General features: G+C 43.6%; 1 protein-coding gene across 1 annotated transcript; it reads right to left on the bottom strand.

The window, feature by feature from the left end:
• Positions 1–165: 165 nt before the first annotated feature.
• On the bottom strand, positions 166–13,553 carry slx4 (SLX4 structure-specific endonuclease subunit homolog (S. cerevisiae)). The gene is made up of 14 exons (XM_062387895.1): positions 13,408–13,553; positions 12,264–12,796; positions 11,688–11,886; positions 11,371–11,586; positions 10,861–11,078; positions 9,724–10,019; positions 6,643–6,901; positions 6,040–6,209; positions 5,755–5,901; positions 5,143–5,312; positions 2,520–4,924; positions 1,639–1,738; positions 1,116–1,427; positions 166–790 (listed from the first exon to the last, which is right to left on the bottom strand). The coding sequence occupies exons 2-14, from the start codon at positions 12,676–12,678 to the stop codon at positions 418–420; spliced, it is 5,280 nt and encodes a 1,759-aa protein (XP_062243879.1). The 5' UTR covers positions 12,679–12,796; positions 13,408–13,553; the 3' UTR covers positions 166–417.
• Between the last annotated feature and the right edge of the window lie 1,396 nt (positions 13,554–14,949).

Below are 14,949 nucleotides of genomic sequence, written 5' to 3'. Positions count from 1 at the left end.
TGTGGAATAATTTCTTCTAATTAATGTATTTTGCTGATGTGCACAAATCTGTATTAGGTATTAATAGAGGTGAAATAAGGAATTATTGTACCACTTCAGAAAACATCAAGATTGACTGAGGAATCATTTTTTGAATGAAAAGATCTTTTGTTTACCAAACAGCATTTGGACATTTACCTTTTTGTATTCTTTATTTTCAGTCAGTCAAACCTTAAACCAAACTGTCCTCCATTTTAAACAAGCTGGTAAAACTGTGAATCACCTGTTGAGGAATCGAGTTGATCAGGAGCAAACCCACAATCTTTTGTAAAATGCTTATAATTTTAAAGTTCTAACAGCCTCCTCCTTTTCCAGAGTGTCATTGTCAGATAAATGTTCCAAACACTGCAGTAAAACCGGCAACTCTCTCTCTGTGTTTTAAAGAGAAGTTGTAACAGTTTTTTTCCGGCCTGCTCCTCTTACACCCGCTGCCTTCGGCCTCTTTGCCCGTCTGCGGCTGGGTGCGGAGTGGCCGGGCTTGGCCGTGGTGAAGGTGATGCACTGAGAGTCCAGGTAGTCCATCAGCTTGGCGGCGCCCAGGCGGATCCCGGCCGCCTTGAGCCGCTGTTGGAGCTGGGAGAGGACCAGAGGCTGGTACTGGAGGATCTGACTGTACAGCCCCGAGTCCGACAGGATGAACGAACGCACGGCCTTGAGGCGATCCTGAAGTTTAGTCACAGCTTGGGAAGCAGAGACGCCGCCGTCACTGTCTGAGTCGCCATCGGAAGTGAGGCACAGCTCGGGATTGGACCTTATAAGAGGGAGGGGAGTGGTTAGAAAAAGACACTGTATCAATGAAAGTTATTTCAAAACTACACCAAGTACCACTCCCTTTTGATGTGATAATACACAATCTTACACTTTATTCTACAAGCAAATCATAGCAGCATTGACCGCTATAGTGATGGCGTGTCCCTGAGTCGTGATCAAAACTTTTGTTTCATGGTGTCACTTTGAACCACGAGCTGGAACACTTGTCTATGCCAGTGAACAGAATATCAACTGAACCCTCGGAAAATCTGTTAAGCAACTAAACTAATGGAGCTGTGTAACACCTGAGGTGATTCACACTGTACCTTCCAGACTCTTCACTGGCGGCTGTTGAGGAGGTGTTGGACCCCTGTGAGGCAGAGAGCAGCTCCCCCTCATCCTCCTCTGCTCGCTGTTTGAGAGGGGAGACGGCAGCCGGCGCACTGGGCTCTTTAAACTTCACTGTCTGGCTGCCAGGAGCCGCTGAACTGGTGTTAGGGGGGGGCTTCCTCTTAGCAGCAGGCCCCGCAGAGGGTGCCTCGTCCTCCGAGTCTGAACTGACCAGCTGATGGGTGTACTGGTGGATCTCCTTCAGTTTGAGGATCATCTGGCGCTTGGGTAAAGGCCGAACGCCAAACCTGCACAGAGGAGACAGTCAGACGACAGATGGAGAGGAGGAAAACAAGCTGGGAAAGAGGAGGACAGCCAGACAGACTAAGTTGACAGTGACACCAGGTAATCGGATAGTCCCTCAGTTAATAGCATTTAACTAAAAAAGAAAAACATGAGGGTAAAGAAGGTTCAGCGACTCTTTCACATGAGGGCAGAGATGAGAGTGAACTGACTGACCTGTTGAGTTTGTTCTTGAGATCCGGTGTGTCCATGTCAGAGTAGTGGGGCATGGGAGTGATGGGCACCACGGGGCAGTGCTTCTTATTGTGCAATGATACTGTTGAGACAGAAACAAGATGATATTTCATTAGCAATACAGCATTTGATTTCTTTACCATAATTTAATATACAGAGATATCTACCTGCTTTTTTAAGACATTTTCCTGTTTCCCACTCATTTCAGAATGAGGATAGAGACAAACCCTATAGCCATCGAGCCAAATGATCTCTGAACTAAAGTGTGACCCATGCACCTGACACTATTTATTTCCCACAGCTGACCTTTGGGCTGAATTCCCTGTGGTATTTTGAGGCTGCTGTCACTGAAACGTAACATCAATATCTTTTAAAAAATTAATAAGTTTGTCGAACATCAGTGAAAAAATTGTTTGACGCTGATATCAGTTAGGAACTGATATCTGAGCCTCAGTATCTGCTGATGATTACTTTGGACAGATGAAAGATTTCCGTTATCAAACTCTGTTGTAAAGGTCGGGCTGGACGATATGGCAAAAAGCTTAAAAAGGTAAAAACTTCAGTATTAGTTTATATTGATCAATATCGCAATAGATTTCACGTAATTATTTCTATTAACTTTAAGGACAGATTGGGATTTGTCATATAGTGTTAATTAGTCACATTGTTTTATCAAGAAACAAGAAAAAAAAGTACTTCACTCAACAAAATAGACCCAACAGTAAATGGAACAGTTTTGTAAGAATTTAAGAAATTTAGTGTGAATTTCTTTTACAATTAATTTGACGTCTAATAGGTGCTGTGCGTGCATCTGTTTACACTCATTTGGAAATGATTATTCTGTTAAAGTATCCTAACCATACCTGGTGTTTTGAGCTGAGCAGCAGGGTTCAACCTCCAAGAGAGAGGAAGAGCCTCTTCTTGTTCCTCCTCCCAGCTGTCCCCTATTTGGGGGTTCAGGAAGCTGTTGTGCGTGTCAGGTGGTGACGGGGTGAAGGAAGCGTTTCTATGGGCCTGTGCACTGGTGGTAGGTTGTGCCCTGTCGGCTTTAGATGGAGAGGAGTTCACCAAATCGCCACAGCTGCTCGATGTCTGGATACAGTGACTAGATGGTGGAGGATGACAGTCAACAGAGGTTGTTTCTTTTCGCTCCAGGCTTCGTTCCTGCTGGCTGGATCCCCCGCTGTCCTCCAGCCTCAGGCTGAAGCAGCCGGGGTTTGCTTCCACGCAGGCATCCAGGCCCCACGAGTCATTGAAAGCAATGGGAGGCTCGTCCATGAAGCTCTGCTGGAAACTGGACAGGGCAATCTCTACCTCCTCACTTTTTTCTTTTGCCTCCGTCTGTTGTCCCTCATCATGTGAGTCTTTACTTTTGCACTCGCTTTTTGTCCCCATATTTTTTATTCCCCCTCTTTTGAGCTTATCCCCTGTGTTCTCATGGCTGCTGGACTCAACAGAACGTCGACTCTCACTGGAGGACTTATGTTTCTGTGAACTATGAAGACCTCTGTGAGATGAAGAGGGGGAGGACAATGGGGAGAGATGAAAGCTCCCTAGCTCTGTCTTCTCTGGGCTCTCAGATGACGCCCTATCCCCCCCCTGACTGGTTGACCTCTGCTTGTCGAGGCTGCTGTTGAGCGGAGAGTCAGCAAGAAGCACAGGGAGCTGTCGGAGGCCTGTGTGCAGGGGAGTGCTGCTGTAGGGCTGCCGCTGGACGTGCTGGGGTGTCTCCTCCTTTGAGGGAGCATGGAGGGGAAGACGGTGAGATGAGCTTGAGAGGAGTGAGAGTGTAAGTTTGTGCGGGAGAACTGCAGACATTTCTCTGTTCTTACTTCCATCATAGCTACTGGTTCTTTGAGGGGAAAAGTTGAGATCAAAGCTGGAGCTACAGGGAGCTGTCTCTTCCAGTTTCGAACTGGGAACGCTGCCCTCTGTTGGGCCAACGCGGGCAGAAAATCCGGTTGCACTGCTCGAGTTGGGATGTGTGTTATGAAGTGGTATAGCAGGGGAAGAGAAGAGAGAAGAGCGTGAAAAAGACGATTCGCCTTTAGGGAACAGCTGTGTCCTGCAAATGCTGCTTTTGGTCTGGGTGGAGCTGGACCTGCTGGAACTGGTCTTACTGCATCTTTCATGCTGCACCGGTGTGGACGGGATCAGCCAGGAGACCTCAGGGGAACAGTCTGGACTTGGATAACCGGAACCTGGATGACCTTGACCCAAGGCTGCCGATGGATCAGGATTTAACTCTAAACTACTGGACACTTTATTCTCCATGAGGGGTTCTGTAGGTTTCGGGATTGACTGAGGTTTGATTTGGGTGTAACTCTGCAGCTTCTGGCCAGGGCAAGGAGAATGTGGCAAAGGACTGCTGGGTCTTAGAACAGGGACATCTACCTCCATGTCCTCGCTAGAGTCGGACAAAACTATGAGCTCTGGCTCCTTCTTTTTGGGGGGTGAATCAGGAGAAACAGAAACAGAAATACTACGAGGACCTTGGCCTTCTCGCTTCAAAGACAGACATTGTTCTGGCACGTCCAGTTCCCCCACCTGACCAGGGGACAGACCTGCGACAGGCAGGTTGGACATACTGGGTGGAGGGCTCTGGGAAAAGTCGTTGAATCCGCTTGGTGAGGACTGAGGCAAAGTTCTGTTGGAGAGTTCGCATGACAGTTTATGAGAGGACTGGTGTTTCTGGTAATGCGAGGTGTGTGCCTTTGGTGGGCTTGAGGTTGAAGGTGAAAAGGAAGAGGGGTCTTTCTCCTCGTTGACACCCCAAGTGTCTGAGAAGAGGCGACTGTAGGTGAGATCCAGGCTGGGCTCTGGCTCAAGTTGAGAGTTAAGCTTTGGAGTTTTCTTGCTCGAGTCTGTTTTAGCTTCTGTCAGTTCTTCCTCTCCCTCATCTACCCTTTCCTGCTCTTCATCGTCCTCTACTGTGTCTTTCTCCTCCTCCCTCTTTCTCTGTGTTGCTGCAAACTCGTAGATCTCTTCCAGCTCTTCCTCGTTCACCTGTTCCTCACAGATCTCTCTTTCACCAGATGCGACATCATCGGTTTGATGATCCTCTTCTTCCAACCTTCTCTCCTCATCATCTCCACCATCAGTATCTAATCCCTCGTCTTCCTCATCCTCTTCATTCCACATAGAGCGGAGGAGCACCATGAAGGCCTGGTCTGTTTGGTCGTTGATGTTCTCGCCCTGGTTCGTGTAGTCTGCCTCCTGTTCAGGAGTCGGTGACTCACAAAGCTGCTTCAGCTCCTGCAAGTCGAACCTTAATGGAACACAAAAAGAGAAGAGTCATCCCATGATGATAGAATGAATTTGCAGCTTTCATTTCTTGTCATTTTAACTTGAAATAAATGTCACGTACAAAGTGTTGTTTGATGTGAGGCGGCATTGTGATTATGGTCTTAAAACAAAAACTGATCAAAGTGCATGGTTATTATAAAATGTAATATTAAATATCTGTGCTTTAATCTCTACACTCACCTTGATGCCAGCTCTAGTATGTGAGGTCGCAGTGAGGCTGGGATGGAGCAGTGGGCCGTGTACAGGTACTGCAGCAGAGCGAACACAGCCTGACCGGGGACGTCGCTCATCAACACCCTCTGGGCTGCAGACGAACCCTCCTCCTGAACCCCGAAACCTCCTTCATGTAGCTGGGAGAGGAGCAGAGGATGGAAGACAGAGGAAATGATGAGTTGAAAGTCAAAGAGTAAGATATATTGATAGAAGTTCTGAGCAAATATTGGATACTGGAAATCTAACTTTATTGTATTGTGTTGTAAAAAACAACCATTACATTTAATAAAAATTCCAAGATTGGATTTAATTACTTCAGGTCCACATGTCCCCACTCAAGTTGTTTGAGCTAAACCTCTGTGACATGCATCAGAAAACATTTGCTCAGCTTAATCTGAGGGACAGAAACGTGTCCAGTACTGTGACAGGGACACATGTCAGTCTTCAATAGGTCCTCTGTCGGTTTTACTGCATTTATTGCTGAAAAGCAAACTATGAAACCGAAGAATAGTGGATTTCTACCTAATTATGTAACTCTAAACTAGTTAAAGAGCTGTGCTCATGTTGGATAATTGTTACCATTTCTGCCAGCAGGGGGCAGCGGGCGTACACCATGAAGGAATGGGCAAAGTAGACGTCTCCACTGTCGACCTGGATCTGCACATCACTGAGCTGAGGGTTGTTCACCATGCTGCTCAGGTCTGACTCCAGTCTCGATAGTGCCACCTACAGAGGAACCAAGGATACACGATCAATGTTTTTAAATGGAGATCAAATGGGGAAATTGTATCTATTAGTGGATACATGTGCACTGAACTGAAGTTGAGAATCACTTCAGTTTAATGTGATCATGACTGGTCTTACCGATCGGTGGCTGCCTCGCTCTTCATCTCCACGTGGCTCGTCACTTTTCCTCAGTGTGTTTTCTGAGAGTGTGTGTGCCGCCTCTGGCAGGAAGCCGCTCAAACATAGGTCAGCCTGCTCCTCTGACTCCTCCAGGAGGTTTGTAGACAGACGGGCTCTGCTCTGCTCGTCTGTGGGAACAGAGACAATCAAGATCTGAAGTTTAACGATGAAGCATACCAGAGAGTAGCAGTATATGCCAATCATGTAAGAAAGGTTTCTTTGTAGAGTTGTGTATAGGGCTGGGCGATATGACTCCAAATCAATACCTCGATTACGAAGAACTGACATGAGCAAATGAAGTCGGTTTGAGGTTATAAATGTCGGTTTTGATCATTTTCGGTTAATTACCCGGCTCTACTTGTGTATTCCTCTTTCCCCTAAAGGGAATATCTATTTTTATTGTTTTTTTCTATGTTACCGACATACACCACTATTAACGATATGTTTTCCAGAGACATTGTGTATGACTGTACTGTTTATTATGATAAAAGCATTCCCCCCCGCCAAAGGTTAACACACATTTCATGAGAATACAGTTTGTGCAAAGTGTGCATGTGTTACTTTTGTCACTGCCCGAGGTCATGTATCTGCACTGTGTGGGGGTCATGCCGTCTTCAGCCAGCTCCATCAGGTCCCTTAGGGCCTGGCTGCCCACTGGGTGCTGCCCCGTGCCCGGGGTGGAGGGAGCCGAGGAGGAGGCTGCAGTCTGGGAGGAAGAAGGCAGGATGGATGTCCTGGTCCCTGCCATCGGAGTTCCTTCAGCCAGAGGTCGCAGAGAAGACTCAGACTTGTTTCCAGAGTTCAAAGGGGCTGCAGCAGTCTAAAGGTGGAAGATCAGTTTAGATTTAACTCAACTGTTATCTAACTTTTTTAAATAAAAAAATTCAATGATTCATGAACACTTACATTTTACACATATTTAAAAAGCAAATACAACAAATGGAAATGTGAAACCATATATTACACACATTTCTCATCAGAGTTAATCACTTTTTCAGAACAGTGGATCACTTTTCATGCTTTAACGCAAAATGAATGCATCAGCCCACATTCAATTTTTGTGTTTTTTCGAGCTGTTTGGTCAGTTAAACTCGACCACCTGCAAAACACTGAATTTACCCCCCTAGTTGTTCTTATTTACAGACGAAAATAACAGTGAATTCGTCCGGGATTCTAGATATTATTTTACATCAAATACGTATAGCATATATGTAAAGCAACCTGTTATCACAGAGGAATTATACGTTTATGACCACCAGTCATATGATCAGTTTCCCCAAGATGAATACTGTATGTTGGAAGATTCAGTATCTACAAAAATTTACTTCATATTCAAAGTGTGATGTTAATAAGAAACATATTTCTATATCTATAGTCATAGTATACTATACATGTCCAATTTATCTATAGTTGACATGTTAGCTTAGGATTTAAATCAAGCCTACAGGAGTATGTTATAGCATTTTTTCTTGTCATTCTTTTTACTGTAGTTTGTGCAGAAAGGAAAGTGATAAACAATTAAACCCTTCAAAAAGACAACAGCATAGTGTTATGCTAGTGTTTTTTTTTTGGAATTATTGACATTTTCTTTCAGGGACATAGGTGAAGACAGTGTTGTGAGTTTTGGTTGCATTGTGGCATATTTGGGTGAAGAAGGAAGTCAAGTTCAATATCATGGATGAGGATGTAAACTGATCAGGATAAAATATATGAGAAGCAGCTATCAGTGCAACTGTCTTCCTCGTCCTTAATGAATAGGTCACGCTTGGTTTTACGCCAACAGGTTTAAAAGGCATCTTGATAAATTCACTAACCCAAATTTGGAAAGTTCTGCTGTCAGATTCTACTGATAAATAACAGTAATTCCCTTAGTTTCAGACACTTTATACAGTTGCAATCAGAAATATTCAACCCCCCAAAGATTTTAAGCATTTATCAATTAAAGTAGACAGAATCTTGTTCTTTGATCAAGATTCTGCTTCGGATGCCTTCTTTATGAGTTGAGTGATACAGAAAATCAACACGGAAAATGCATGATGTAGTATTTGTGTGTAGCAGTATATTTTGTTAAGATAGCCATGTCACAATTATTCAACCCCTATATAAAATCGTTGTTTTTAAGCTGTCTGACAGTTTTTTTTGTCCTAAAGTTGAGTTGAAACATTATTAAGCCTTTGGGAACTCTATACTGATCCTTCATTTGCTTCAGCTGTGATGCATATATAAACCCCACCCATGAAGGTATTCAAGGTGAGTTGATATCATGGGAAAGACAAAGGAGCTTACACAAAAGCTGAGAGAGGAGATTATTTCATCACACCTGAAAGGCCTTGGGTAGAAGAAGAATTCCCCAAAAAGTGATATTCCAAGAGACACAATTGGGAACATTATAAGGAAGTTTACAACTGATGGAGCAGCTTCAAACATGCCTGGCCGTGGAAGAAAGCCCAGCATTTCATCAAGGACCCTCAGCAACTTAGTCAGAACAACTCAGATAAATCCCTGTGTGACTGCAAGACACCTACAGGATGACCTGATGAAGGCTGGTACAAGTGCTGCAGTGGCAACTATAAGACATGCACTGAATAATAAAGGACTTAATGGCCGGCTCCAAGACGCACTCAGCTCTTGACCACAATCAACATCAAAAGTCGACTAGAATATGCCAGGAGGAATTTGGATAAGCCTACAGAGTTTTGGGTGACAGTTCTATGGACTGATGAAACCAAACTGGAACTGTTTGGACGTATGGACCAGCGGTATGTCTGGCGTGTGAAAGGACAGGCTTATGACCAGAAGAATACCATCCCCATAGTCCAGCATGGAGGCTGGTCAAAGATGATATTGGGCTGTTTTTCTGCGGAAGGAACTAGCAATCTTTATTGTGTACATGGCTTCATGGATTCACAGAAAGACCAGGCCATTTTAAAGAGGAATGTGATTCCTTCTGTTGACAAATTAAACCTTGGTGATCATTGGACTTTCCAGCAAGACAATGATCCAAAGCAAAATCTCCAAGTCCACCAAAGCTTGTTTGAGAAAAAGATCCTGGAACGTCCTGGAGTTGCATTCACAGTCACCAGATTCAAATTTGATTGAAAATCTTTGGTGGGATTTAAAGAAGGCAGTTGCAGCATGGAAGCCATCAAACATCACTGCTCTAGAGGCTTTTGCACGTGAAAAATGGGCAAAGATTCCAATCGAGAGGTGTAAGAAGCTTGTCCGCACTTACCGAAAACATTTTTTAGAAGTTATAAAAGCTAGAGGATGCGCCACAAAGTACTGCGGCTGGGGGGTTGAATAATACTGCACATGCACATGTGTTGAAAGAGTTACATTTTTCATTTGAACTTCAAAGTTAAGTCAACTTCTGTTGTCAAAATAACTAAAATACACATCAATAAATATCTTTTGTTGTTTGATGAGGTTTTTTTGTCATTTATTGTCATTATCTGTCATCCACATCACTATAATGTCTATTGAGGTGAGGGGGTTGAATATTTCTGATTGCAACTGTATATGAATCTGCACAACCAGACCAGACACTGATAACTCAAGTCTTATTTCTGTTTCCCACTGAAACCTGACAGACATAATAATAATTATATAACACGATATGTAATCAAGTCTGTGATCTCTCACCTTTGGGGTTTCCCAAGGAGTAATGAACTCTCTGAGCTCCTGAGTGTAGAAATCTGACTGAGAGGTGAAGCTGCTGTTCAGCAGTGTGCTTTTCTGCCAGAGGGGGGCCGCCCTGCTCAAGCCACAGAGGCTGCTGGGACTGCGGGTCGGGGTGGGGGGAGAGGGGGGCCGGCCGTGGAGGAGGAGAGCAGAGACACGTTCCTGCAGCTTCACCAGGGCCGCCTGAGCATCCTGAACGAGCAGGAGAGGAGGAGGACGAGGGACGGCTCCTTTTTTCTTCTTTCTACGCCCTTTACCTGCACCAGGTGGAGGAGACAGGTTTACATGCCGTCGGCACAGTCTTTTTCTAAGATCTAATCAAAGGCAACTGGATTTGCTTGAAGTTACTGAAGATGTCTCAGCTCTTATCCAGTTTCTTTCATAAAGCACTGGAAAATACCCAAGAATCTTCACAGCTATCTCAAAGTCCATAATTCTGCACATAAATTGGGTAATTAAGTATAATTTGTACTCATCATCTATGCATTTGGCAACTACCCAGACAATAATACAAATATATTCTAAAACCAATCATTACCCACATAATGTTAGTAGAGACACAACTTCAGGCCTCACCAAAGTTAACACACACATGCGGACACAGAATACACTGATTGTGTTCTGAAATATTTCTTCCAGCAACAACAAACATAACAAGAAAACGGCTACTACGGTTTCAAAAGTTAAACAAAGTAAAATGCTTTACAGCTCCCACAATAAATTCACATACACACATTAGACGAAGTGTAAAAACTCCTGTGTCAAAATCCAGCCTGTTTAATTGTTCACATATAACCAAGTTCCTAAATTTGGTTTCTTCTGTCTTAACATGCCCGATCTAAAAAGAGGAGGATACAGCAAAGTAAACAGCAGGTTATACATCCTAGGAAAATTATGAAGGATGACATTACTACCAGACCCACAAGGGTATCACGTCTAAGATGAATTAATTAGACACGAGTCCTAAGTGTGAGAAATAAAAAAATCAAATTGAACCCAGAAGGTTATTTCATAAAAACAAAGCTAAAGCTTAGAAATAATATAAACAAGTTCTTCTAATATATTTAGTGATGTATTATAAAAGCTCTTCTGCTGTACCTGTGTCTGGTTTCAGCACTGCCGTCATGAAGGTGTGAGCGGCAGCGACCTCTGTTTTTAACTGTGCCTCCCTGTTTTGTTCCAACATGGAGGAGGACAGAGCCAGAGCCACCATGGTGTCTTCATCCAGAGGATCGGTCTTCTTCCTTGGCTTCTTCTTCGCTGGGAGGCCAGGCTTGGAAGGGCCTTTCCTTTTAGTGCCTCCAGTCTGTGGGTGTCTGTGATGTTTGATCAAACTTTATAAGTGCAAACTTACTTGGTGATAAACTAACTATTTATATTGTAGGAAAAGATGAGCAATGAAACATGACATGGTTCAATTCAACATTCTCATCAGAGTGAAATCCGGCAATGAAAGTAACTTGGTCCATGCAGGGATGAAAACCGTTATCATCAAAAGCCAACAAATGTTTATGGAGCAGTTGCATCACGTATTGTTACTGACAGTCAGCTCAGAGGTTTATTAAGGTGTTGTCTTGTATCTGGACCGAGAAAACGAGGCTGACTCACGCTGTGTTGACAGTTGGGACGTTCTGGGTCTCTTCAGCCTGTCTCTGCAGAGCCTGCAGCAAGACAGCTGGAGGTACGCCCATGTCTGAGGAGCAGCGCTTCAGGTGGGCCGAGCGACTCTTCTGGGACTTGAACGTCTTACCACAGATCGGGCATTCAGGGAGAGCAGAGGGAGGAGGAGGGGGTGGGGCACTCTCTTCACTGTCATCCAAACACCTAAAAAGAGGGATCATTCTCACTCTCAACGCGACCCACAGACTATTGCTCGTCATCTCTCAACAGAGCACCAACAATAAAAAAAATAGACATGTCCAAACCTGTTGGTATGTTGCGTTCGCCCATCGGGGGTCATGTGTGACAGGTCTCTGTGGCAGATCTGACAGAAGAAGAGGCCTCCGTCCTCCAGGTTCACCGCCTCGGCCTCTGCTGCCTCCTTGTCCAGCTCCTGCTGCAGCCTCAGGGCCAACGCCTCGTCACTCTCTGGGTGGAGACCAGAAGTGCTGGGTTGTGGAGGATCTGCGCACAGAGACGAGGGTGGACCGTATTCAAATCACATACAGATACAAAAGACAAAAAACCTAAGCATGAGAGAACAGTGAGCAAAAACACACTAAGAGACCTGCAGAGCCAGGTGAGAATTCTTGGGTGGGTTTGTCTGGATAAGCGAACCTGATCTCATTACACATTCTCTAGTGTTAATAGAAACAGGTTGCAGCCTTAACTGTAAAAATTGCATGGAAGTAAATTAATAAAATTATTATCATCATTATATTATTACAACAATATCGCTAACAAAAGGAGCAGGGGGAGAAGCACAGCACATATCTCTGCTGCTTGCTGGGTGAAGGACGCAGTGATTACAAATCTGTTCAAATAGCATCTTGTCATGTCACCTTGTCTTTGTGGCGGTGGGTTCGGAGTGCGGTCGTTCTCGTGGCTTGTTGGCGGGGTCGGGTCCCTGTGCACCAATCTCTGAGGACTGGCTCTCCTGAACTGTTTCATCCTGAGGAGCACTTTGTCTTCCGCTGTCAGGACTCTCTCAGCTCTGGCTCCTGAAGGCCCACCCAAAGACCCAGCGTCCCCTGAGTCACAGCCAGCCCCACTGCAGACAGACTGGGTCTCCGTGACTTTTGGCCGAGAGTCACCATCCTTTTTGTCGTTTCTCCTCCTCTTCTTGCCCTCGCTTGCCTGGCTGGAGGCTGACGGATGCTCTGCTCTCCGTGGAGGCCGTGGCTCACCTGGTTTCTTGCGGACTCGTTTCAGCAGCTTGGATGCGAGATCTACAAAATCCTGGTCAGAGTCGTCCATGATGGTGAAGTTTTCCTCCCATTGAAAGGCCAGTGGAGCTGCTGTCACGACCAGCCTTCAAAGATAGATGGTATAGTGGGAAACTGCCTCTCCACCTGGGACAGAAGCACAACCCCATCTATGAAAAAAAAAGGATATATAATAGAAAATTATTACAATATCCAAATAGTAATGCATAATACACACACTTGCAGACAGAGAAACAAAGCATTCATTCTCTCTCTCTCTCTCTGAAGGAGAAGAAGAAGAAGGAGAAAACAACAAACATCTTAGAACTCATATGTAAATCTATATGCACCTTTACTTTATGTCTTCTTTAAAGTAATTTCACATTAAATCTATACAAGGCACAAAATTTAAACTTGAAATAATGATTTCTACCGTTTGTAAAGTAAAACCAAATCTAACTGCTGTATTTTAGTGACTTAGAACAGACTACTACCTGTCACACACTTTATACCCAGGTTTATGAATAGGAAAGTCTACCCTTATCCACATTGGGATTTGCAGGAAAACAAAATGCCCTGTTAAAAATTTTAGCACAACAAACACATGACCACATAAGCAGGGGCGTGTTAGCAACATCTAATACAACAGCGACGTTATCGTTAAGTACAGACGTAGCTTCGATAAGAGCATTCTGCCAGCGAAATAACGTTTGATATCGTTTGTTTATGGTGAACATATCAGTTAGCCTGCTAGCTGTTCTTGCTAATACACAAGACTCACCCAGGTTTTAATGAACGAGCTTTTCCTCTTTCCGCCTCATGGTTCGCGGCTCTGCTGCATTAGTCCTTCTCCTGACATTTCAAATCAAATATAACTTAATTTGTTCATCGGTTGGAGAGTAAAACAGACGAAAAGCTCATGGAGGTGTATTTACATTTTAAAACGACTCCCACTTCGCCGCGTCGACGAAAGCTTCTTGTCATGTGACTCTGGGCCAACCAATGAGCAGTCGTCCGCTAGGTCACGTGACTAAGGCTCAGGAGTAATATGTCAGAACTTGTTCCATTATTGATTAGCCAGCAGGGTCATCTATCGAGGCAACGTAGTAAAACGTATTCAATTAAATATTTGAGAATGACCGTTTATATTTTCTATTCACTCCAACAAACAGGATGCTGTTTACAACAAGCATCTTGTGGTGGTACGTTTTATATTATGGTCCTTCTAGGATACTATAGCAGTAGACAACACGGTGACGCTCAATTTCATGGAGAAAATCACGAAGATCTGAATTTCTCTAAATCAAACTATTTAAACTTTTAAGTGAGAGATAAAAGTAAAATTCTATTTATTATCACTCCTATTCACAAATAGGAGAATATGTATTGATTTAAGTTTCCCATTAGAGACCCTGAGCTGCGCACGCCTCCATTTTTTGTCTAATATATCTTAATTATAGTAATGAGCTAATTTTCATTTTGCATTCATCAGAATATAAAACCGCTAAAATAAATCCAGCATTGATATTTAACTTAGTTAAGATGTCAACCAGCAACAGCTAAGTTAGTCACAGTTCAGCCATATTGATAATGTATTTATACATGAGAGATATATTAGACTATTGTTAATGTAAAGTTTAGCAGAATAAAAGACTAGACTTAACTGAGTTGTTTTTTTTAATGACTTGCAGTATGGCAGATGTGATCTTAATCTCTGGTCGGGTATTCCTTCCCTGAGCAGATCACCTGGGTTGTCTTATTGCTCAAACAGCGTTATCACTTAACGAGTCCCAATTTCTCTATTTTGTGCAATGTGCTGCAAGTAATCATCTTAAGTGATCGGAAGCTGTCACCAACTCAGATCAGAGCTTATTTTCAAATTGTGTGATTTAAGTCAGGATTTACACATCCAAAACCGTATTTCCTCCCTCCATCTTTTCTTTGATATTAGTGTCAAAATGTATTATCTTGGAATCCAGACTTACTTGTTAATTTTCAATGTTTCCTTGAATTCCTTTGATAGGTTCAAAATATTTAATTAAAACTCATTCTTGAATCTTGATCAGTACTGGTTCTAATTTCAATGTTCCCTGGAAGTTATATGCAGTCGATCAGAGCCGACTGTCATTTATATATGCTTTACACAGGAGGTGATTAATCTCAATCAAATAAAACGGATGAGGTATTAACCCTTCCAACACATCCTTGCAAGGAACTGATTCAAAACCTACAGAATGAACCTTTTTAGTCTCCAAAAAGCTCCACCTTAGAAGAGCTGCGTCGCAGCAAACTATCCTCACTGTGGCAAAATCTGCAATTTCCC

The sequence above is a fragment of the Platichthys flesus genome, chromosome 5, assembly GCF_949316205.1.
Source record: "Platichthys flesus chromosome 5, fPlaFle2.1, whole genome shotgun sequence".
Classification (NCBI taxonomy): Eukaryota; Metazoa; Chordata; class Actinopteri; order Pleuronectiformes; family Pleuronectidae; genus Platichthys; species Platichthys flesus.
This window is presented reverse-complemented; position numbering and strand designations above follow the sequence as displayed.